At 35.1% G+C, this 23,372-nt stretch overlaps 1 protein-coding gene across 6 annotated transcripts in view; it reads left to right on the plus strand.

Moving 5' to 3' along the window:
* Nucleotides 1–23,372, plus strand: part of LOC110820283 (inositol hexakisphosphate and diphosphoinositol-pentakisphosphate kinase VIP2) — a 54,420-nt gene that overhangs the window by 25,173 nt on the left and 5,875 nt on the right. For all 6 annotated transcript variants that reach the window (XM_088217853.1, XM_088217841.1, XM_088217849.1 and 3 more), the window contains 10 exons: nucleotides 7,771–7,852; nucleotides 8,468–8,626; nucleotides 8,823–8,865; nucleotides 19,013–19,095; nucleotides 19,241–19,303; nucleotides 19,381–19,455; nucleotides 19,858–19,983; nucleotides 21,771–22,012; nucleotides 22,185–22,229; nucleotides 23,259–23,325. In XM_088217853.1, the coding sequence (XP_088073979.1) occupies nucleotides 7,771–7,852; nucleotides 8,468–8,626; nucleotides 8,823–8,865; nucleotides 19,013–19,095; nucleotides 19,241–19,303; nucleotides 19,381–19,455; nucleotides 19,858–19,983; nucleotides 21,771–22,012; nucleotides 22,185–22,229; nucleotides 23,259–23,325 (985 nt within the window). The remainder of the gene's footprint in view (nucleotides 1–7,770; nucleotides 7,853–8,467; nucleotides 8,627–8,822; nucleotides 8,866–19,012; nucleotides 19,096–19,240; nucleotides 19,304–19,380; nucleotides 19,456–19,857; nucleotides 19,984–21,770; nucleotides 22,013–22,184; nucleotides 22,230–23,258; nucleotides 23,326–23,372) is intronic.

The following is a 23,372-nucleotide window of genomic DNA, read 5'->3' on the forward strand; positions in this document are numbered from 1 at the left end:
AAAAATTTACAATTCAATTAACATATCAATTAGATCTCCAAAATTTTTGATGGAAAACAAATCTTGTTTCATTATCAACATACTAAGGGACTGACACCATCTCTCTCTAATTCTTTTTATGCCCTCATCTACATCCTCAAAAACTCTTCTATTTTTCTCATTCCATACAATCCAAAAAATAGCTAAAGGGATGAGCACTAAAAATTTATTCCAAGTCGCAATACCCTTCCTTGCCCAATTTCATCCTTGACTACCAACAGCCAATTGTACCCCAGGATCTTAGAGGCCATAGACCATAAGTTATGTGCAATAGAGCACTGAAGAAGAATGTGATCACAGGTCTCTGCCTCATTCTTACAAAGACAACACCAGTTCACCATTGTCTTTCCATGTCTCATAAGCTTGTCTATAGACAAAATGCTTCTATGAGCAGCTTTCCAAGTAAGAAAAAAAGAAAAAACAATTCTCGGTAGTGCATTTAGCCTCCATATTTGTCTAAAAAAAAAATTTTCTTCATCACCCTCTCTCTTGGTAAAATGTTTGCAAAAAGACTTCATAGTGAATTGACCTGTAGGCATTGAGTCTACACAGGTTGATCTTGATCCTCATTGAGTGAGACTGAAGATAAGACTTTTAACAGTGATTCATACTCGTCAATCTCCCAACCTTTAAGATTACGCGTCACTCCCACATGCCAATTTCTCCTCCCCCCCCTTGCCCCCAACGAACACCTCCTCAACAGACTTGTCTTTGTCACATGCTATAGCAAAACTCTATAGGAATCTCACTCTTAATGTTTCATCATCAAATCCCATCACCCACTCTCTATTTTAGAGACTCCTGAAATTTCTCTCTCCCTGTACTAATCCTCTTCCACAACCCTTTCCCATACGGTCTAGTCAATACCCTAGGATGTCTCCCTCTATCCATGATACTAAATTTAATCTCTAATTCTCCTCTATAAAATGCCCCTTTACTTCAAAAATCTCTACAACCACTTCCTCTGTAGAGCTTGGTTCATGTCATAAACTGATCTTACTCCTAGCCCTCCCTAAGTCAGCGTCTTTTAACTCTGTTTCAAGCCACCAAATGACATCTTCTCTTCTCCTATGAGTCAGCCCAAAGAAATTTGGTTTCTATGATTCTAGTTTTTTTGCTACACTCTTTGGAATTGATAGAAATGACATATAATAAATAGAGAGATTGGCCAATGTGCTTTTGATAAGAGTTAAATGCCTGCTTTTGGAAAGTAAGCTTCTTTTTCACCTCGCAAATCTCTTCTCAAACCTGACAACAATAGGCTCCCAAGTCCTCACATCCTTTCATTTAGCACCCAACGACATACCCAAGTACTTAATTGGTAGATTCATTATTGTACATCTCAAAGTACATGCTAGTCTACTAGTGTTATCCTTATTTCCCAATATAACCAACTCAGATTTCGCCAGATTAATATTAAGACCAGATACAACTTGAAAACATAATAAAACACGTTTAAGGTTTAATAATTATCACTCATCGATTGACAGAGAATCAAAGTATCATTTGCATAGGATAAGTGTGTAATCTCCTCTTCCTCTTCTCTTTCGCCACCTTGAGGCTAGTTATCATACCCACCTCCCTAGTTCTCACCAACAATTTGTTAAGAGATTCCATTATAATTATAAACCATAAAGGCGAGAGATGATCCCCCTGTCTGATGCCTCTTGATGCCTTGAAAAACTGCAAAGGGCCCCCATTTACCATAACTTTGAAAGAAGTTGTTGTAATACAAGTTTTGATTCACTACCTCCACTTACTACCAAAGCCCATTCTTGTAAGCACTTAATCAATAAATCTCCAATTCATGTGATCATACACCTTCTCCATATCCAAAACAGAGCGTCTCATCTTACTTCTTGAACCAAATGTTCATCTATAATCGCATTGGCTATAAGCACCTTCATCCATAATTTGTCGCCCTTTCGCAAGTGCATGTTGACTCTCCCCAACCACTTTGTTCAGCATTGTAACCATTCTTCTTGGAAGGACTTACGCTATAAGTTTATAAACACATCCCACCAAAATGATAGGTCGAAACTTCTAAATGTTTGCTGCTCCCTCCCATGGAAATTAGTACCAAAAAAGTAGATTGAGAGATTACACAAAAGCACCCGTATCATGTAGTTCTTTGAAAAGCTCCATGATATCATTCTTAATTACATACAAGAATTTTTGTAGGAAACCTATATTAAACCCATATGGCTCAGGAGCTTTATCCTTGCTACATTGCATGAAACTCTTGTAGACTTCTTCTTCGAAAAAATATCTTTCAAGTGACGCACTACTCATCTCATCTAATATGTTAAAGTTAATGCCATTGAACTTAGGTCTCCATTCAAAGCTTCATAATACAAGTTTCTAAAATAATCCTTGACCGCAGATCTCAACTCCTCATTACCTTGTACTTCCCTGCCCTCAATCATTTTTTTTAAAATAAAAAGTATAAAAATGATATTCACAAGGTACTAAGGGGGTACCATCCATTTACAAAAAATTACAATTGTGTTATATTGTGTCAGGATATCTATGACTTTACCAAAATTCTCAATTCTATATATGTCATGTCCCAAAATCAAAGAACCAAAAAAATGAAATCATTTATTCCTAATTTTATTTATCTCACCCTTAATACCCTCAAAAAAATCATTTAATTTCTTCCTTTCCAGAAAATTTAAAAACTAGTAAGTAGAATAAGATCTATAACATGTCTTTTTTTTTGCATAAACCTTCCCAAGTCCAAAGTTCATCTCTCACTGACCCCGCAATAACCCAACTAATCCCAATCAGACCATAAACCATCGTCCATAATTCATAGGCAATAGGACACCGTGAAAGAATATGATTATAGGATTTCGCAGCTTTTTTGGACATGTCGCTCCCATTTTTCTAACCTTAATTATCATGGATTCAACATAATTGCACCTCCTGTGATGATTAGCCATAGTGTGAAAAATCTCGTATTGCGATCCCCTTCTTTTATACACTTAACTCTCGATTTCTGCCTCCAATCCACTTCCTCTATTTGCAGTCTAAGCGTCAATTCTATTTTTAGGTCTTATTTTCTGATTATGTCTTCAGCTCACAACCCCCTCTCATTTTCCATGCTATTATTAACGACAACAATTTCCTGAAATAAAACTTGTATATCTATGCGTTGTTTCTGTTCTTCATCTCTACATCGCTCCTTGATAGCAGTTTTAACTGCCTTAAGCTTGTGTGCCACTCTGAAGTTGGTTTTACTGTTGATTTCAATACTCTTCCACCTTTATCTTTTCACTAAAATCTTAAGTGCTCAACCAAGATACCTTCAAATCAGAATGGGCACGGTCCCCACTTGTTCCCACCAGACTCTAAGTTGATAGGAAAATGATCAGATGTTGCCCTTTGCAACCACTTCTGGCAAATACCTGCGAAAAAAAGATAGCATTATGTAGACACAAAAAATTTATCAATGTGAGAGCACACTGGATTAGCCCTCTGGTTGGACCAAGTTCTTTTTTCTCATGTTAATGGTAAATCAACTAATTCCAATCTCTCGATAATCTCCTTGAATTCATCCGCAGATCCCACCAAGATTTCATACTCATCAACAATTATATGTTTCTATCATGTGTGCTATTAAAGAAACTGATCGTGTATAGAGTTTGCTAAATTTTCATACGAAAGCTTAAGGATCAAGGTTTTATGTAGTTTGCCACTTTAAAACTTATAGATGAGTTTTCTCCAACAAGGGGGAAATAATGTAGAATAAGATATGCTTTAATAGATTGGAAGTTGTATTTCTTTTGGATGTAAAACTATTTACTATTTAGAAGTCTATATTATTGATGAGTATTATTATGGTTTTGGTAACTTTAGGATTTTATTATTTTTAGTATTTAGAAGTCTAACATAAAAAAAAAGTGTTAAGATTTTCTTTGTTTTAATATTCTGTATTTGTATTAGGATTAAATTTCCTAATTTTATTAGTTTAGTTTACTAATTTTATTAGTTTACTATTTTTTGGTTTAATTTTATTTAGGAAATGTTACTTAGAGATTATTATAAGTACTTTTGTAATTCCACTTCTTCATTTAGCATTATGTTATTTAACATTTTGAGAGTTTATCAGTTTTCTAGTTGTCTGATGTAATTAAACTTTTAAATGTGATGTTTAAAATTTTTTAATTGTGATGTTTAAGAAACCTAAGGTGATGCGGAACCCGATGATCAAAGATTACATTCAGAACCCCACATATATATTTAGCATAGATAATTTAGAACTCTAAGCAAATCATTTCTACCAAACCCACAATTAACCTGTAATTGAGAATTTGGGTAATTGTGATGAAAGAAGTAAAAATGAATAAACATCACAAGATAACTTGATAAATTAATTCAATTCTTGATACAACAAGAAAAATAAGAATTCTCACTTGTCAAAGTTCTATTAAAAGTAATGAAATTCATTCAATAATCGAAATGTGTCATATTATATTGCAAATGAGATATTTATAGGTTAAAACATTTAGATTCTACCAAAAGATCATAATTAGATGACATAGGGAAACATAATATAATTTAAATGACGTAGGGAAATATGGTATTAAATGACCTAGGAGAATATGATATTAAATGATTTAAGGAAATAGTATTAAATGACTTACGGGAACATAATATTAAATGATTTAGGAAAATATAATATTAAATGATTTAAAAAATATAGTATTAAATGACGTAAGAAAACATGAATATAATTTAATTATTTAGAAAATGACCAAAATGATTTTATACATTCATTTTAAATTCTGTCCACACACGTGGACGAAATTAATGATGTTCTTTAGCTTCTTTGATTCTCCAAATAGTTCACATGTGCTAAGTTTTTGTTGTATCCATCTTTATACAAAATCTTGAAATGTATGTTTTATCTTCTTGACTTGAAATCTTATGATTGGATCAGCTGACATTGTAATATCTTTTTCATACTTTTCTTTAATGCTTTTTGAATCCATATCCACATCATAAGATGTATGTTTTTTTTTCACTCACCAATCTCTAATTGGACAAGTTAACCCTATTTGTCTGACATGAAACATATACGTTTAAAATCCTTCAGGATTCCCCCTACTGATGGAAGGACTACTCATTCTTTGAACCCAGACTCCCACCCACAACACAGTATAACTGTATTGATGGCTTCTTTCTTTGTCTCCTAGAAGATGACAATGTTTGGGTTTGCCTTGCCTACAACCGCTTTCATTTGTTTCCTTTTAAGCTCACTCCTCATCTCATTGACATCCAACTCAACACTCTCATAAAGTCACCTATACTCCCTTCCCTTTCCTTGAACTTCCTAATGAGGCTTTTTGTGCAACTTTTCTAATATTGGACTCTGCATGTTTCTTTCTTCAAAAGTGTTCTAGGTGGTGCTACCAGTCATACTTCTTTTCTTGACTCCCTTACTAATCTACATCCCATTTGTTCACTAGGTTAGTTGGGTTTCCTTGATCCAAGTTTATCAATAGAGACTTCATGGCTATAGCATTTTCCATCAACACCTAGCTCTCTCGCGGTATCTAGACTAGTACAGTATTTTCTGATTGTTTTGGGGATTAGATAGGGTACCCTTGCTTGATGTCTCCTTATCTTTTGCATCCCTGCCAAAGACTGTACAAGAGATAAGTCAGGGTATGTGTTTAAGCTAGGAAGATTACCAGGATACTCACGAGTAGTTCCTAAGGCATTTGGATGTTGCTCCAGTTCCTTCGCCAACAAATGTTGTTTGTCCATGTTGCCCTCATTCTCTAGCTCTTGACCTTTGTGATGTTGCATCTCCTTGACTTCTTGCCCTGCCTAATTGCCCTTATCGGCAAACATGAATAGTAAGCCATCCTATATGCCACTTACATCATTACCCTGTTCCTCTATCTCATTGTTAAATTCTTTGATTTGCCTCTATATCATCAAAATCCTCCTCTTCCTCCACTTCCATAAGATCAAAAGAATAAACTATGGACATAGATTCCTCTACCTCATCGTCCTCCTCCCTATCCTCCTCTCCATATGCTCTTTGGTTGTTATTTGCCTTTGCTTGGTATAATTATCTCTCTGTTTGCATAACAATTTTAATTCCAACACCCATGCATTGTAGCGCTCAGACTCATTTTCAGCAGTTTTTGTGAGGACAGCTCAGCCTCCAGTTGAGAGGAGAGGTCCACCACAATGATCAATTGCAGCCGCATCATTTCCTTTCCGTTACATTGCAGATAAAGTCAGCATCTGTCACTATTGTATTTTCTTGGACCAGCAGCACGGGCCAATGCTGGAAAATTTTTCCTCTTCTGGACACTTTTCCTCCTGTGTGGCCGTCCAATTCTCTGCATTTTATTTTCTCTCATTCCCTAATAGTACTTTTTCTATCCAAAAAAAAAAATCTTAATATAGGTACAATATATTTTGGTCTCAGTGCTTTTGAAATCATCTGTTTTTTGAGATCTATTGGTTGCACAATTTTTTTTGGTTAATAAAAAAGAGGGCCATGAGTTACCAACACAGCTACTCTTAGTGGGCGTTCCTGTTAGAGTACCCCTATGGTGTAGAATATTCAATTTGAGCCATAATTACTGGTCTTTGAGTGTGCCCATTATCGCAACCCCAATCAAGTGTGAGTAGTCTAACATCTTTCGGAACAGGATCCAATTAAAGGATGGTCCTTGATCAGTTTCTCATTTATGCAAATTAGGATCTCATGCTTGAAGTATTGGTTGCATACCAGTGGACAACTACTTCATTGGTATTAGTTGTGATCTTAAAGTTCCTAAGTCCATGCTGCTGCTTAAGTAGCTAGTACATATATGCTTAGAAAGTGAGTAGTTGGGGAGAATCCATGAAAAATGAAATCAATACCAACGTGGCCCCATAATAATATGTTGCATTTATGTTTTCATTTTGTAATTTTGGTTTGTCTTTCACATTCTTGTGGTACCAATCATATTTCGGGCATTTTTTGGTGCTCAAAAAAGATATCCAGTTCTGAATATATTTCTTGTTTTTGTTTCTGTAATTTTCTATTAATGCATATTGTTGTAAAAAAAGAGCTAACTTATGTGCTTGTTTGAATACTGATATTTTTTTTTTTTGAAATATAAGTATGGATATGTATTGATGTAAAGGTGTCAAGGGGGCACCGCCCATTTACAAAAAACTTATAAGTTGATTAAACTATTGACAACGAAAGGTCATCTAAATAGTCTATGTTATGCTCCAAAATGGAGCCGAGATGGTGGAACCAACTGTCAGTGATGATACTAAAATCTACTTCTTTCCCTTCAAAAGTTCAATTGTTTCTTTTTTTCCATATTGTTGGCAGAAAGTTTAAATTCACTGTTTCTGAATATCTACTATTACTGGCTCTTTTTTGCTTCTGTATATTGTTGGCAGAAAGAGCTTAATTACATGCTTGCTTGAATAACGAAAAAGAATACTCTCTTTTTATGCATCTGCGGTATCAACTAGCCAGGAGTTCTATTCTATATGCAACAGGTTGTTTAGGAAGTTTTGACCATTAAAGTTAGGAACTGTGGGAGCAGTTGACATTATATATTTCTGGGGCACCATACTTGCCATCTTGTCAAATTCTGTTTGTTGCTGTCTATAATTCAAAGCAGGAAAGAATATACAATTGAATGGAAACTAAGTGCATAGTGACATATCTGCCAATGATAAGACATTATTTGCATTGTTCAGACCGGGTCGAGAAAGTGATAGCGAGGCAGAAGACATTGAGCATGCTGAAAAGCTTCGTCAAGTGAAAGCAGTTCTGGAGGAGGTTAGTCATCTTATTTTGGAATTGATTTTATTTTCTTTCAGTTACCTTTTGAATTTGTTTTTATTTCTTGTTATTGGTTAGCTTGTAGATCTGCAATTTTATGGTTTATAATTTGGCACGTAGTTCTTCATCTGCCATGGAAATGTATGCTAAGTGTCCCATCATTCAACGAATAAGCATCATAATCCCATCTAAATGGAATCTGATACATGCACTCTTCTGCCCCATTTTCCCTTACTTAGAGTCCTTTAAAGTGCATTTACTAATTTAAGCAAACGGCTAGCTGGATCAATAAAAATTGACCAACCATACAGAAATTGCATTTCTTCTGTCATTCTCGTGATGCTCTAGTTTAGGGATGGAGAATCACTAAGTTTTCTTAGAAGAGTATTTATGGTTCAAAATTGTTCAGTTTGTTGCTTCAACCTTGAGATGGAGTGGAGCATTCCCACTAAAACAAGCCTGGTATCAATGATGCCGAAGAGATTTAGTAAAGCTACAACCTGCATGATTTTGTATATTTCAAACATAATCTTATTTATGCATCCGTTAATGTATCTTTGTTTTGTCTAAGGCTTGTCCTGTGGTTAACTTTCTAAATGCTTGGTTATGCAGGGAGGACATTTTTCAGGTATCTACAGGAAGGTTCAACTAAAGCCACTGAAGTGGGTTAAGGTTCCAAGAGGCAATGGTGAAGGTGAAGAAGAGCGACCTGTGGAAGCTCTGATGGTTCTGAAATATGGAGGTGTCCTTACACATGCTGGCAGAAAGCAGGTAGGAATTAGTATCTCATGTGGATTTTTCCTGTGAAATTTGCATGTATGATTAAAATTCTGTGGCATTACTCCTGAGAAGTTATTTGTGCTTTTTTTTTTGTGTTTCACATTGTTACTTCCACCTTATTTTTTTCTCTACAACCAGTTCTACTTTTCTTTATTATTCTTCTTGTTCATTTGTTGTTTCATTGCAGGCAGAAGAACTGGGTAGATATTTCCGAAATAATATGTATCCAGGTTTGATAATGAGTTCCTTTTCCCTCATTAATATTTATGGTCGTTTCTGTTTTGTTTCCAATAATATGCTCATCCAAGATATATGTAGCTGAAGCTTATTAGTGTTTAGCCACAATTGTCATAAGTGAATTGTTTATTGTACCCTTTGTTGCGGGTAACAACCTAGATTGTAGGAAAGCTAATGGGAAACTCTGAAGTCAAAACCTCTGCTTGATTAACTTGCAAGTGCTGTGTTTTTGGTTAATGTCTGAGATATTCTGTTTCATTCAAAAAATTGTAGGATGGTTGCTCGAACTGGATTAGTGCATCAAAGTTTTACTAATGAGAAACTCTGAAGTGAAAATCTCTGTTGTTTAACTTGCAAGTGCTGCGTCTTTGCTTAATGTCTGATATATTCTGTTTCATTCAACAAATCATAGGAATAGTTGCTTGAACTGGATTAATGCATCATAAATTTAAACTATTCTCTTCTCTAACTTTATGTTTAGCCCTCGTACCCCTCTTAGAGCTTTTTGAACGTCCTTGTAATGTCTCTAACCTGAGCTGTACGTTTTTTGCTGTTTTCTTCAAGTGATTTGTCTTGAGAGAGCTCTTTGTCCATCTTTGTCAAGTTGAGGGAACTTGATTAGGTTGATGAATGTTGGTGATGATTGTTAATACCATCCTTGTTGACTAAATTGTGTTTGAATACCAGTCATCAGAAGCTTTCTTTTATATATTCTCTGGCACTCTGCAATTAATAAATTTTATGAGAGCTTGGTCCTTTTTTGGATGTATGCACATTTGATGGGGCTATTTTTATACCAGGATGTGGCTTTCTGCCATTTTTAGTAAGAATGCTATAAAAAATTGAAACAGACATGCCATGCCTCACATGAAGTGTCAGACCTTCATAGTGATCTTATCTTTTCATGCATGTTATACATGCTTTATACGACAAACATCTCTATCATGTTCCTCCCCTCTTGCTTCCTAGATGGTAGCCTTTTACATTTTATGTAATTGTTAGAATACAGAATATATTTTTAATTAGTTATATGTTGTACTATATAGTTATTTTCTTATATAGGATCTAACAGAATATATTTTTAAGTAGTTATATGTTGTACTATATAGTTATTTTCTTATATAGGTTCTCTGCTATATAGTTAAGTTTCCTATTTGTAGTTTTTTTTGGCATATAATTGCATTATTGAATGAAGTTGTAATTTTTTTTTCGATATGATGCTAAAACAAGGTTTGTAGTAAAAAGGCAGTCTTTTTTTTTGAAGGAACAAACATTATCATCAAAATCCTAGGGGAGAGAAAATCAAGCTGGCATCTATTGTCTTTCTTTTCTGGCTTGTTGACCATAAATTTGGAATTTCTGTGTTGGGTGAATCCTCTGCTGATGGTCCTGTCACTGGCCGACATTTGAGGCCAATACACCTCTTCTACTCATGTTTGAAAATTATCTCTGGCATGGTTTTAATTGGCATGAGGTGTTCTTGTGGTTTTTGTGGGACATGCTCTGACCTGAATCACGGTTGAGGCATTTGTATGGTATTGTTGCAGGAACTTCGTTTCTGTTTGGAGTTTTTGGTGATGTGTTCAGTAGTTTTACTCTTCTTTTTGAGTTGGGTTTTTGTTTGGGATTTTCACAATTGAGCAATTTGTTTCCATTCGGTAATTTTATGGTTTTCTTTTGGTGTTAGTAAGGATGACCTCAAATATTAAGATGGGAACTAAATTGTTCTTATCTATGCTAAGTACCAGATTTACTCAAATACTATTCCTCGGTTGAATGGAAATAATGAATACGATGGGCTAAATTGGTGAAGTTTGCTTTCTACGTTTGACAATGAAGAATAATACGTTTCACACTTCCTACAAAATTCATGACTCACTGTGAGATGATGTATCGGTCCTCTTAGCCACATTGTCCATAATAGAATCATTTCGGTAACATTTAACTGAATAATTTCGTACTCTATTGATTAATAATAATGTGCCAAACTTTTCTGGAGCAATGTTATTCTTACTACATCCTACCTTATTACTTATACGTCTTCTTTCATCCTTAAAAGTGGGATTCTTCATATTGTCATTTATCCTGATATATCCTTGTTTCCTTTGCTTCCACATATTTTGTTGTGATTATGTTATGACTCAATTGCATTTGAACGGTAACAAATTCGACTCTAAAGCTTCAATGTATTTTGTTGACTATACGTATTCTCTGGAAGACTATGTTATAGTCTTGAACCAAATGGGTTAACAAGTCTTGATGTAATATTTTTCAAGTCTCTTCTTTTTTTCACTGAGACAATTATCATGACTAATCTTTTTGATTGTCTTGCTTGGATCCTTTTTTTCCCCCTCATTTTGGTATATCCAGTATCATGCAAGTTTCTACTCTTAACCTTGCTACTCCTTTGGATAATCTCAATTCACACTTTATTCTTGATGTCCTTAGCCAATGGTAAAGAGTCATGAAGGTTAATTTCTTCCATCAGTCACGCCATTGTCTTCTAATCCTACATAACTAACTCATGTTTACCAATTCTTGTTCGAAAAGATAAAAGGTCTTGTACCTCTTGTACTATACATATATGCATATATATTTATATCACTTGTACCCATCCTACTTTGCATTTATGACCTTGTTATTTTTGTTTCCATTGCTACTTTTGTGATAGAAATCTTTTGTCTTGGTTGGAGACAAACAATGTGTAGAAATGTATATATGTAGAAATGTAAATATGCTAAGAGGTAAATTAATATTTTACTAGATTGTTATGATAGTTAGGAAATGTCTACTACCATTGCACTCCGTTAGATTGTTAGAATATTTTCCATAACATTTTTTTGTTTGTTCTGGCCGAATGCCTATAAATTGGCATCTTTGTACCCAATGATAATAATAGAGGATTCTCTCTTCTCCCAAACTCTCAATCTTCTTCATGGTATCAGAGCCAATCTGATCCACATTCATCATCTAAATCAAGCCAAATGACCACGGATGAGCAAACCTCCTCTCCACCAGAAGTTCTTTCAGGATCCTATCTTCCAATGTCAGTCAACGACTCTCACGTTGATTAGGCACCCTCATTCGTCACTGGACATAGGTTGAATGGAAGCAACTATATCCAGTGATCCTCCTCTGTTATGATGTTCATTCGCAGAAGGGAAGAGACGAGTACTTGACCGGAGAAATTGTTCCACCTCTAGCAAACGACCCGAACGCTCGTACGTAGAAAGTCGAAAATAATCTCGTAATGTCATGGCTGGTGAATTCCATGACAATAAAAATTGGAGAAAACTTTCTACTTTATGAGACCGCGTATGATATTTGTGTTGTGGCTCGTGAGTTTTATTCCAGCCGTGATAACACTTCAGCAATCTTTGAAATCGAAAGCCACCTTCATGACCTGCGTTAGGGGGAGCTTTCTGTCACTCAATACTACAACGCCATCACCCGTAATTGGCAACAGCTTGATATCTTCGAAGAATATTAATGGAGCTGCCCTGACGATTCTAAAATCTTCAAAACCATTACTGAACGAAAAAGGGTCTTCAAATTTTAGATGGGTCTCAATAAAAACCTTGACGAAATTCGTGGACGCGTTCTGAGCACCAAGCCTCTATCGAGTCTCAGAGAAGCTTTCTCGAAAATTCGTCGAGAAGAGAGTAGGAAGAAAATCATGATAGAAGAGTTTGGCCTGAACGCCATGGAAATGGGTTCCGCACTTGCTGCTCAGAAGATATCCTCTCTGGGTGAATCCCAGAACAGTGCTCTTATCTCCGAGCGCACCTCTGCCTTTGTGGGTCACGTTTCAAAAGCTGGAGGAAGAATGGGGAGATCGTGGTGTGAGTTTTGTAAAAAACCCTGTCATACCCCTAAAAAGTGCTGGAAATTATATGACAAACCAGCTGAGAAAAAATATTCAAGGGCCGAGGGCAATATGGTAATTTATGAGGAATTATCCTTTGTCCCCACATCCACATAAACAACTCCCTTCGGTCCAGCTCAGATGGAGGCTCTCTTGCAAATGTTTTCTCAGAAGGGCCTACTTGGTAATGCTTTAGTTGCTCAGAAAGGTAATTGTTTACTCAGTTTATCTGAATATTCTGTGTAAAGGCAAATGTGGATTATTGAGTCAGGGGTATCTGACCATATAACTGGGGATATTACACTCCTTCATCAGTACAGTAAGTGTAAGGAAATTTCTTCTATTAAGATCGCTGATGGAACAAGTTCTAAAGTAACAGGAATTGGCTCAATCTATATATCACCGAATTTGGTTCTATATTCCGTCCTCTACGTACCAAATTTAGACTGCAATCTACTATCTGTAAACAAATTATGTAAAGACTTGAACTGTGTGGTTAAATTTGACAAAGTGATATGTGTGTTTTAGGACTTGGACTCGGGGAAGATGATTGGCAATGCTAAGAAGGAATCAGGATTTTTTCTTCTACCAATCACATCACCTCCAAATAGACAAATTACAAGTGCAGTATGTCCTAATTCCGTATTTGTAGGATATTCTAGTATTGAACAATCTATTATGCAATGATATTATAAATTAGGACATCTAAATTTTATGTATTTAAAACAACTATTTTCTACTTTATTCAAAAATAAAAATTTAAGTTCATTTCAATCTGAAGTGTGTCAGTTTTATAAACATATTCACAATTCATATCCAGTATTGCTTACAAACCCTTAAAACCCTTTATATTGATCCATAGTGATGTATGAGGACCGACTCGGGTGAAAAACATTACTGATACAAAATGGTTTGTCTCCTTCAATGATGATCATATTAGAATAACTTAGGTCTATCTAATGAAAGAAAAATTTGAGATTGGTCAAGTTTTTCAAAAATTCAACATTATGATTCAAACTCAATTTCAAACAAAAATACAAATGTTAAAAACTGACAATGCCTATGAATACTTTGCATCCAACCTAGGAAAGTACCTTACTGATCAAGGTATTGTCCATCAGAATTCTTGTGCTTACACCCCTCAACAAAATGGTGTAGCAGAAAAAAAATAAACATATCCTTGAAGTGTCTCTCTCACTCATGTTTACCACAAATGTTCCTAAATTTTTTTGGGAAGAGGCTATTCTCACTGCCACATACCTGATCAATAGGATGTCCTCCCATATTCTTAAATTCAGAACACCTTATGAATCCCTTGTTCAAGCATTCCCAGAGTCTCATATTCTTCACACAATTCTCTTTAAAGTTCTTGACTGCTCTGCCTATGTTCACATTCACACCCATCTTAGAGGAAAATTAGATCCTAAAACCCTTAAATGTATCTTTGTCGGGTATTTCTCCTCTCAAAAAGGTTACAAATGTTTTGTCCAGTCACCTTCCGATTCTATAACACTATGGATGTCGCCTTTTTTGAGAATAAACATTTTTATAACATGTTCAATATTCAGGGTGAGACATCTAGTACTCAGGAATATCAATTGTGGGATGTAAACATACCTCCATTACATGTTCCATTAACAACATTAGAAAAAGAATCCGTCTCTCAAACTACCAAAGAACCTAAACCTGAACCCATCACAGAGACTGATTGCACATTACCTGCAGTAAGTAAGTTGCGTGTCTATACCAGGAGGAACAAAACTCAAAGTAAAGATAAAGTAGCTGAGTCAACTATGCACTGTCATGATCAACTCTTAGACCAAGCACCCAGAATAACACAGGTAATGAGATCTTTGATTCAACTGATGATATTGGTTTACCTATTGCTTTACAAAAAGATGTTCGCTTTTATACAATGCATCCTATACATGATTATGTCTCATATGGCAAACTATCTTCAAATATCAGGCTCTTATGACTAAGTTTGACAGTATCCTCTCAGAATTGAGAACGGTTCATGAAGTTTTCAAAATTTCTGAGTAGAATGTTGTTATCCAAGAAGAAATTTTAGTTCTTGAGAAAAACGGAACATAGGAGTTATCCGATCTATCTTCATGGAAAACTCTAGTAGGATGCAAGTGGATCTTCACCACTAAATACAATTCTGATGGTAGTGTGAATCATTACAAAGTATGACTTGTTGTTAAAGGGTTTATCCAGTCATTTGGAATCGATTATCAAGAGATATTTGCTATTGTTGCCAAGCATAACACAATTCGGGTACTATTCTCTTTAGTATCTAATCTTAATTGGTCTCTTTTCCAGGTTAATGTGAAGAATGACTTCGTTAATAGTGATCTAGAACAAAAAATATATATGGAAGTCCCACCTGGACTCGAGATAAATCCACAAAAAGTATGCAAACTAAAAAATGCACTGTATGGTCTCAAACAGTCACTAAGGACATGGTTTGACAGATTCATTGGAGCAGTAAAGCATATGGGATATGAACAGTGTCAATCTAATCACACTCTATTCATTAACCACTGTATCACAGGAAAAAGAATTGTACTAATCGTTTATGTCGATGACATTATACTGACAGGTGATCATAATGAAGAAATCTAGAAATTGAAAGACTTTCTAACCAAAGAATTTAAAATCAAAGACCTTGGAATACTTAAGTATTTTCTTATAATGGAAATTACTCGATCCAAGAAGGGAGTTTCTAGATTTCAACGAAAATACATCTTAGATCTTCTGAATGAGACAGGTATACTTGGTTGTAAACCTGCAGAGATTCCTATAGAATCAAATGCTAAACTTGGCTCCAAAAGTGATAGCAAATCTATTGATAAAAAGATGTATCAGCGACTTGTTGGAAAACTCATATACTTGGCTCATAGGAGATCTGACATCTGCTTTGCAATAAGTACTGTGAGTTAATTCATGTCTCAACCTACTGATGAATATATAAGTGTTGTCTATCGCATCTTAAGGTACCTAAAGATGACATCTGGACAAGTATTATTTTTTCAGAAGATTATGGTCAGAGATATTAAAATCTACACTAATGCTGATTTGACTGGTTCAGTAACTGATAGGATATCTACATCTGGTAACTGTTCTTATGTATGGGGCAATCTAGTCACTTGGCGAAGTAAGAAACAAACTGTTGTGTCAAGAAGCAATGGTGAAGCTAAATTACGATCTTTTGCTCATGGAATATGTGAAGGAGTATGGCTGAAAAAGATCTTATTTGAACTAAGGTTCTCGGCTTCCACTACTATGAGAATTTGGTGTGACAATCTATCAACTATAAGCATGACCAAGAATCCTATGCACCACGACAGAACTAAACATGTGGAATTTGATCTACCCTTCATCAGGGAGAAATTTAAAAGCAAGAATATATCACTACAATACATCCCAATAAGTCAACAAACTGCAAACATTCTCACAAAAGCATTACTAAAAAGCGTATTTAATAATCTTGTATCCAATATACGATTACTTAACATTTATGTATCCTAAATTGAGGGAGAGTGTATAAATGTATATGTGTAGAAATGTAAATACACTAGGGGAAAAATTAGTATTTTATTAGGTTGTTATGACAACTGGAAAATGTCCACTACCATTGCACCCCATTAGATTGTTAGAATATTTTTCATAACCTTTTTTTGTTTGTTCTGGCCGAATGCTTATAAATTGGCATCTTTGTGCCCAATAATAATAACAAAGGATTCTCCTCTTCTCCCAGACTCTCAATCTTCTTCACAATGGAAGAAGAGATGCTTTTGTTAAATGAGAATGATATCTGGGGTTCGGGAAAATTTGCTCCTTGAAATACAATTGTCAGTTGTCGTTGGATTTCACTCTTAGCTCGTCTAAATGGGCCCTGACCAAATGTTATTATTAAGTTCTTTTTTTTTAATAAAAAGTATGAAATTTATTAATTACATGCACCAAGAGGTGCAAAAACCCATGTTCAAAAAGAATTTACATATATGTTAATATATTGAGTAGTTTACCTAGGTTCTTTATGGAATACAATTGTTGTTTAAAAATCTGCACACCAAAGGATCAGAACCATCTCTCCTTAATTTTATTGATGCTCTTCTTCATACCCTCAAAAACTCTCCTATTCATTTCTTTCCAAACAACCTAGATGATTGCCATTGGAATGAGTCCCAAATACTTTTTCCTTCTCGTTATGTATTTTCACGCCCAAATTTCTCCCTTGACTATGCCTGCCATGACCCACTTGTGCCCTAGAATCCCAAAAGCTGTAGACCGTGAGGTATATGCGATGGGACAATGAAGCAGGATATAATCACAAGCTTCCTCCACTTTCTTACATAAATAACACCGGTTCACTATGATCTTCTCTTTGCTCATAAGCTTATCGATAGTCAAAATGCTCTCTTGAGCTACTTCGCAAGCAAAGAAAGCTATCCTCAACGAAGCATTGAGTTTTGAAATTTGTCTTAACTGAAAACTTTCCTCATTTGCATCCTTCTTGATCAGGAAGTTGTAAAAGATCAAGTCTGCTGCCTAGACATTCATAAATCACTCTATTGCTGCTTTAGCAGATAAGACCAACATAGATTTAATAGAACATTTTAATCAGAATACCATAAAGCGGTCCTTGGAAGTTTTTGTATAAGCAAGAGGGATTGGCATATCTTCTAAATGTAGAGTGCGTAAGGATTTAAATCTAAATAAAGTAAATATGTTAGTAACATAGGCGATAAATTTAGTTTCTTCTCTAGGAATAGGCTTGATGATATACCATCATCCTTTATAACAATCAAGACTAGTAAGTCAATTGATTCACACGTTCGTGTACCAATAGAAGATTCAACAACTATTATAGCCCCTACTTCCTAATATGGAACGCCAAATTGAGGAGTTACTCAAAATGTTACTAAGATATCACTATTTTTTATCAGAGGCTTAGGAATACAATAAATAACCTTATAATCTTTGACATAAGCTTTGAATCCAACACCTATTTTAGTCTCTGTTGTAGTGATGTAAGTTCCTTATTAATACTCATGAATTAAGAATTCTTGCAACAAAATAACAAGGTTTACTCGATAAATATTATGAGTTAATTTTAATGTGCCAACGGGATACAAAAGTTGAAGCTTTTCCGTTAGACTTGATTTTACACTAAAGATTATGCTCTTAGAGTACTCCTTCAGTATTGAGGTAGCTAAGTCGAAGTTAGGCATCTATTTGCCATTGAGAAATTAAGTTCTTAATCGTATGAATGAGATAGGATATTGCCATCTAAACCAAATGTTACTCCTATGGATCCAAATCTCAAAGTAGCTGTAGATAAGGGTGAATTATTGGGGCACCAGGATGTTATAGGAGTTAGTTGAAAAATTGAATTACCTCACTATGACATTCAAACATTTAATTATGAGTTCATCCATGGACTCTTCTTGGGCTGGTCTCTAGGAGGTGGTTGTTTGCATCTTGAGATATTTTAAAGATGCACCATGTCATGGGTTAATCAATAAGCATTACGGGCATACTTCGATCTAGGGGTATATGGATGTTGTTTGAGATGGTTTTGCTAATGAATGTAGGTCTATTAGAGGATACTAAATCTTTTATGGGTGGTAACATGGCATCTTGAAGAGAAAGAAGCAGACTGTAATTGGCAGATCTAGTTTGAGTAAAAATATGAAGCCATGGCTCATATCATTTGTGAGTTGATTTGGCTGAAACATCGCATCATGAACTTGATTGTCCACAATTACGACCTATGGAGCTGCTTTGTGATAGCCAAACAGCAATCCAAATTGCTTCCTGTCTAGTTTTTCAGTAAAGGACTAAATGCATTTATTTGGGAAAAGCTTCTATAGAATGTCATCCGCACTAAGTATTCGAAATTAGTAGACCAGCAATTCAGGAAAAGCTTCTATAAACCAAGGTGTATATTTCGTCTGTATATATATATTATCCAGGGGACCGTTGTCTGTATTTGAAATACATTTTCATATATAGTAATATATCGTATGCATTAAGTGTCTTTTCCTATCCTGTTAAGTTTCTTATTCATAGTTTTCTGTTTTGTTCTCAATTGAAAAGCCTTATGAATACTCGCTGTACATTTTATCTCTAATATACCTTCAAGTTATAGTATTTTCTTCAATAGTTACCATAAAAATAATTACCAGCTGTGCAGGAGGCAATCAGAGTGGTAGACAACAATAATTTGTCCACTTGTTCTTTTCTTGATAAATTTATATATTCAGGTGAAGGTACTGGCTTGCTTCGGCTTCACAGTACATATCGTCATGATCTTAAAATTTACAGCTCTGATGAGGGTCGTGTGCAGGTATGACCTTAGTAGGATTATGCAAAACTTGGTCTTTGGTTTTCCTGTTGTCAGGTTCCATAATATCTTCATGCTTTTCTAAACCTAGTTTGTATTGATTGAGATGCAACATGTTTATGATCACTGACCTAGTATTTCTTGACAGATGTCTGCAGCTGCTTTTGCCAAAGGCCTTCTTGATCTTGAAGGGCAGCTAACCCCAATACTGGTTTGTGACCTTTTCTTTACGAGTCTAAGCTTCATTCTAACCTTGGAGCTACATCTGACCTGATTACCTTTGTCAAGGTCTCCCTTGTTAGCAAGGACTCTTCCATGTTGGATGGACTTGACAATGCCAGCATTGAAATGGAAGAAGCCAAGGTATGTCTCCAGTTGATCTCCAGCATTTATAGAGGCTAATCGAAAATGATAGAATAAATGCTGTGGACATTGACTGACCGACAGCATGGAAATTGGCAAGGACTTCACAGCAGTTGGACCAAAGATAGATTCTGTTTGTTTCTGTTAAGAACCAGGGAAACAAAAACCACGGATCATACACTTTACTTTTTATTTATTCTTTAATCCTCCTTTTCCAGGGGTTGGGGAGGAGGCATTGGGTCATGGGAAGTGGAACAGAATACATCTTGTTTCTATATGAGTTGATATGAATATACTTCCAAATTTATGGATCTTCAAAGTTTTGCAATGCAATTTAAAAATTTAGACTTAAGTGTATTAACAGCTCTCTCTGTGTGTCTCCTCTCTTTGAATTTTGTGCAGGCTAGGTTGAATGAGATTATAACTTCTGGTATGAAGACAATCCACACCAACGGATCATCTGATTGCCCTTGGATGGTTGATGGGGCTGGCCTGCCTCCTAATGCTTCTGAACTCCTATCCAAACTGGTGAATATTTTTAAAGTAAAATTTAGACTGTTGATTTGGTCTCTTTACTGTTATTTTCTTTAAGACCTTTTGATGAGTAGATATAACTTAATTGAAGGAAGAGTTAACTAGAGATACGGGATTATGGAATTGGATCTGCTGGGAACTAAAAACAAGAAAATGGATCTATTAATTCTGACAGAAAAGAGGATATACAAACAATAAATTAGAGATAAGATCATTTTCCTATCTGTTCAACACATGGTGCCAACTAAGTCTCTCTCTTTTTTTCTTTTAATGAAAAATGAAATATACTATATGAAGAAAGACAAAAAATGATTTATAGGCAGAAAAGCTATCCTCTAGAAACACATGAAAGAGAATTCTATCCTAAATAGCGTTAACAGAAAGACCACTGGTTAAAAGTTTTTGCATCTCTTTTGAACCAAAGACCCAAAAAGACCTGCAAAAATAGCCCCCTTCCAAAGCTTGAAATGCTCTTATTCCTAAAATCACATAAATTATAGAAATGAAAACCTTCAAGTTTGATGAGCAAAAGAAAAATCCTAGTCCAAGACCTTTCAAGCTAACGGTCACACTGGAAAGGTATGTTGCACAGAACGTCAAATTTCTATGCTAATTTGACATCTTCAATCATGCCCTCACTCAATAAATTCTTGATTCGGGGACATAAATGATGCTTCTTTGAGCATATTTCCATAAACATGCTTTGTTAAGTGTGTTACTTCTTTTACCATAATCAATTCATTATTTGTTTGTTATTGGCTTTAGCAGGTTTCTTTGCCGCCCATCTTATTTTACTTGTTTCTGCATTCAGACATTACGCTTCAAATAAGCCATTTTTTCCAGTTAGTTATAAAAATAACTGTTAGATGCTGTCATCTTAATCTAGATATATCATCACTTGACTGCACATTTCTAGGAAAAAGGATTTTGACTGGTATGTTTAGATTACCACAAAGGGTGGTGTGGCAAACATTAAAAATTATTTTAGTTTAGAGAAGTTGGTTACAATCAACCAAGGCTTATCATATTGTGTATACAGGTATTGTTAGAGACTCCACAAATAAAATGACACCTTTTGATAAGCTGTATCAGAGAAGGACGAAGACATTGTATGATTGAATATGTATTTGGTAATTAGAGGAGATGATCTAGGTTTCTGTTATATGCGTGGTAGTCAAGTGTTAAATAAGAATTTGCATACAGGAATAAGTCTAAACGTGATGGAAGAATATGTATGTAGGAATAAGTCTAAGAGGTAGTTGGGATAAATTTTGGCAATAACTTTCAGGTTGATAACCTTGTCTTTGTAACAAATATTGCTGTTTCCTTGGACAGAGGCAATGAATGAAGTATTTTATGAAAGTTTTGAGTACTTTTTTATTTAAGAGATTGTAGAGTTCTTTCCTAATGAGCCCTTAATCTGATTTCAAGATAGGTAAAAGTAGGAAAGTCACAAAAATTCCCCCTCTCCTACTGATATCTATCTTAACAGACCCACAATTAGATTTGTCAGTAGGGACCCTAACAGTAGTTGATGGGAGAGAGACGTCTTAAGTATGCAATAGTGGCATTGCTTATTCTCATCTATGAATTGCAGTTTATTTTCCAGTCATTTTTGCATGCATGAAATGATGATTTTTTACAATCCCTTGTCTTGTGCTTGTGATGGTTGTCTTTTTTACTTCCATGTCATTTCATGAGCCAATTTTTGTGAAGGTAATGGAAAAATATTTCAAATATTTGAAAACATCCTTTTTGTTTGTTTTGTTCTGTTCATACAGGTCAAATTGACTAAGAAGGTGACTGAACAAGTACGCCTTCTTGCAAAAGATGAAGATGAGAATCTTACAGAAGCGAGCATGTATGATGTGGTTCCTCCGTATGACCAAGCAAAAGCCCTTGGCAAGACCAATATTGACATTGATCGGATTGCTGCCGGATTACCCTGTGGTAGTGAAGGATTCCTTTTAATGTATGCTCGTTGGAGAAAACTTGAAAGGGATCTGTATAATGAAAGGAAAGAGTAAGTGTTCTTTATTTTAAACTTGGTAATGCTTAATTCTTTTTCTGCATAGGTTTAAATAAGATTTCTAATTTGGGGTATTTCTCAAAAATTATTTCTTCTCTCTCTCAAATTTTAATTTATCTGTAAAGTCAATGCTAGCATTGCCACTGACAGTAGGATTCACCTGCAGACGGTTTGACATTACACAAATTCCAGATGTTTATGACTCTTGCAAGTAAGTGTTTTTTTTATTGTTTTGCGTGGAACTGAACTTTAAGTTTTACAATTTAATACCACATTTGAGCATTGCTTCTATCTTCTGTTGGAAGGTTCTTGTTATTTTTGTATATTTGTCAAAATTTTATTTCAGAAAAGGACTTATTTTCCTAATCTAAAGGATTTTAGAGTAAGTGAGTTCATAGCTTTTGTATGTATTGCTGCTTGTTTGCCTGCACTAATAGTGGAGGAGCGTGCTACAGTTGATTCTAAAATAACAAAATGCTAGAGAATCCATGTCCACTTTCCTACTATGAACCTTGATAAAGAACCAAAAAAAGGCGGCAAAAGTAATGTGTTTCTAGGCATATGAACACTGCCTTCTTGAATATTAGAATTTTTATTAAACCCGGATATTTCTTGAAGCAGCCACAGCCGAAATCAGTTTTATCAAAGGTGGGGGTGCAAGGTAGTGCTTTCTTGATGTATTTCTAAGCATATGAACACTGTGCCTTCTTGATGACTGATGTCAATCTTTGAAAAATGTTAGAATTTTTATTAAACTTGGATATTTCTGGAGCGGCCACAGTTGGAATCAGTTTTGTCAAAGGTAGGGGTGCAAGGTAGTGATATAGGGGTCATTGAACTGCCAAACTCCTATCCTTTTCTTATAACCTAAGATGATTTCGAGTGGTGGGAGGAGGAGGGGGTGAGCAGAACCAGATCGTTCAATGCTGATGAAATTTGATTAGAAATTGAGATAGATCAAAGAAAAATGGTGGGCAAATGGTCTGATTGATTGGCAATTTCTATTTGAACTGAGTAAGTACTGGAAAAGTTACGGATAACTTCTACCGGTTAGATTATTCCTGTTATAAAATTTTCTTATGTTGCACGTAACAATTTTGGAATTAGATAAATTTCATGTTACTTCATTTATTTTGATTGAGATTTTTATATTGTCTTGTCTAAATGAAGGTTTTCTGTTTATAACATACAAGCAATCCGTTCTGATTGTATTTGCTTGTGTGACCTATTATTTTGACAGGTATGATCTCTTGCATAATGCCCATCTTAACCTAGAAGGATTAGATGAGCTGTTCAATGTTGCTCAGGTACATATGCAATTGAACCATGCCATACATTTATCTCTAGCTAGATA

The sequence above is a fragment of the Carica papaya genome, chromosome 1 (genome assembly GCF_054855325.1).
Source record: "Carica papaya isolate Zhongbai chromosome 1, ASM5485532v1, whole genome shotgun sequence".
Taxonomy (NCBI): Eukaryota; Viridiplantae; Streptophyta; class Magnoliopsida; order Brassicales; family Caricaceae; genus Carica; species Carica papaya.